At 40.4% G+C, this 2,671-nt stretch overlaps 1 protein-coding gene across 1 annotated transcript; it reads left to right on the top strand.

Moving 5' to 3' along the window:
- Positions 1-241: 241 nt before the first annotated feature.
- LOC131003698 (phospholipase A1-IIdelta-like) lies at positions 242-1,113 on the top strand (the record flags this gene model as incomplete). The annotated part of the gene is made up of 1 exon (XM_057930243.1): positions 242-1,113. A coding segment is annotated over one exon (648 nt), but the record flags the coding sequence as incomplete, so codon positions are not given.
- Between the last annotated feature and the right edge of the window lie 1,558 nt (positions 1,114-2,671).

The raw sequence follows: 2,671 nt of genomic DNA on the forward strand, positions 1-2,671 counted from the left end.
AATTGAGTTCGACTAAATTATCCATGTCAACTTCTCAAGACAAAGATATTCACAACAGATTGAGCCAATTTCACCAGAAATTCAGCGCAAGAGTACACGCATAAAACTATGAAATCTACGAACATCAAAACTCAGAGGTTTCAATATGACAACTTATCAAACCTTATTTGTGTACTATACACAAATAAGCATCTAACTCATGCTCAAAAACCCCTACACAATAATTAATCATCTAAAATAACTCCTCGGCAGCAACAACTGGGAAGGCCTACTTGACCCCTTAGACCTCTCCCTCCGCCGCTTCCTCCTCCACTGCGGCGACCTCGTCCAGTGCGTCAGGGACGAAAACTCCCCCTACGTCGGCAGCAGCCGCTACGGCGAGAAAACCTTCTTTCGCAAGGTCAAGTTCCCCTCCGCCTCCGCCTACCAGATCTCCTCCTTCCTCTACGCCACCGCCACCCTCGACATCTCCCCCGACATCGAGACCAACTTCATCGGCTACGTCGCCACCTCCACCTCCACCATCCCCGGCCGCGGCCGCGAGATCTACGTCGCCTGGCGCGGCACCGAGTCCACCCTCAAGTGGCTCGACGACGCGCACATCGCGCCCGTCTCCGCGTCCGCCATCACCCCCGGCGCCCCCGGCAATATCATGGACGGCTGGATCAGAATCTACACCTCCTCAAACCCTAATTCCCAATTCGGAAAGCTCAGCGCCCGCGACCAGCTCCGCGCCCAGATTCTCCAACTTCGGGATCAATACAAAGATGAAGACCTCAGCATAGTGGTGGCGGGGCACAGCCTGGGCGCGGCGCTGGCCGTGCTCTCGGCGTTCGACCTCGTCGAGAACGTCGTCCCCGACATCCCCCGACACCGAAGCACGCTCTGAACGGCGCCACCGCCGCCGTGCTATTGATCCCCAAATTCGCAGACCTAGAGAGAGAAAGAGGAGAGATAGAGAGAAAGAGGGAGAGGAGATGAAATGGGCTATTTTAGGCTGAGGGGCATTTCGGTCATTTCAATCACAAAGTGGACAGTTTTTATTATTTTTATCTTAGTGGACATTTTTTATCTTTACAATATGAAAGTGGACAGTTTTATATATTTACTCTATATATAATAGCAAAATAAATCATATCCTATGTGGCGTCATATAATCACTTTATTCTAATTTTCCTCTCATTCATTCTTATTTTTTTTCTAAACTTTTAATCAATTTCCATATCAAAAAATTATTAAATATCTAAAAATCATTATATTAATATTCTACATCTTTGGAATATTGGGTTAATAATTTACATCTTCTTATATATAATATGATTATGAGTCCAATTCTATGTGATTTTTTCTCTATTTTTTGTGCTTATTTTTCTAAATTCTCATGGCTTTGACTTTTTAATCAATTCATTTATCTTAAATCCCACATCGAAATTTTAACAAACTTCACCAATTGTAGTCATGTATTTATTAGGATCAGTAAATTCACCAACAATTAAATTTGACCAATTAATTAGTTGGTCAGATATATAGTTATATTTTTTTAATCACTATACGAGTTTGGGAAGAGGACAAGCAATAAAATTATTTTTTTTTAATTATGAGATGCGTACGAGTATATAAATTCTAAACATTCTTTGTAAATTGTATAATTTCCTACTTTATGAAATTTGATGATACAAGTTTTAAGAAATGTTCAGTTGATAGTGTGTTGAGTAGAAACAGGTACCGACCACTTTTGAATTGTGGGGTTATTAATTATAGAGAAAGATACCGATCACTTTTATTATTTATACTAGGTATTATTAATATTTACTTTGTAATGTTTTGATTTTCAATAAGACAGATAGTCAATTATTGTAAAATAAGTATCCGTTAATTATCCAAACATATTTATAATAATTAATTTCCGTCGAATTTCGACCGGCAACAAACTAGTTCATTTGTAAATTGTGTCACACAATTACTAACGAGATATTGGCGTCGGGCAGCATTTCTTCGTGAAATTCTGATTGAATTTCGTGATTTGGAGATGGAATTCCACGTTTGATGTTTTCTTCTTGTAGCTTAGTTGACATTCTGAATGGTGAGTAGCGATCGGTTTCGAAGCACATGTCAAATAGATTTTTTTTTATTAAATGACGATTTTATATAAAAAAGAAAAAAAAAAAAAAAAAACCCTTGAAAGCACAGGAGGAGCAGACTAAGGGCGGAGCCTCATTAAAACCTTTTCACGGAAAACCCATTGGGAAAAACCGTGAAAAGGAAAGAGAGTACTCGTCTAAACACAAGACGAAAGTAGGGAAGAGCTGAAGGAGAATCAACTCTGAGATTCAGAATTTCAACGAGAAAAAAAAAAAAAAACAACTGAGTCCCCTAAAGAAAAAGTCCCCGAAAAAAACATAGCCCCAACTACCGTTTCTGACGCAGATGGCTATGCGAAGCCATGTCAAGGCGAACCGCAGCCCTAATCTCCTCAATCTCGTGCGTCCACCACCCTTCCGAACGTTGTTGGTTAGCCATTATATCTGCGTAATAATGAAATCTCTAGGTTTATCTCCTGCTTCCCAAGCTTTGTAAAGTTTGTTTTTGATGAAATCTTCAGCCTGTTGATTAGGTTGCTGGTTAGGTTGCTGCTCCACCAACTTCCGGGGACGACTCTTGATACTATCTT

Source organism: Salvia miltiorrhiza, unplaced genomic scaffold (genome assembly GCF_028751815.1).
Source record: "Salvia miltiorrhiza cultivar Shanhuang (shh) unplaced genomic scaffold, IMPLAD_Smil_shh original_scaffold_259, whole genome shotgun sequence".
In the NCBI taxonomy this organism is placed as follows: domain Eukaryota; kingdom Viridiplantae; phylum Streptophyta; class Magnoliopsida; order Lamiales; family Lamiaceae; genus Salvia; species Salvia miltiorrhiza.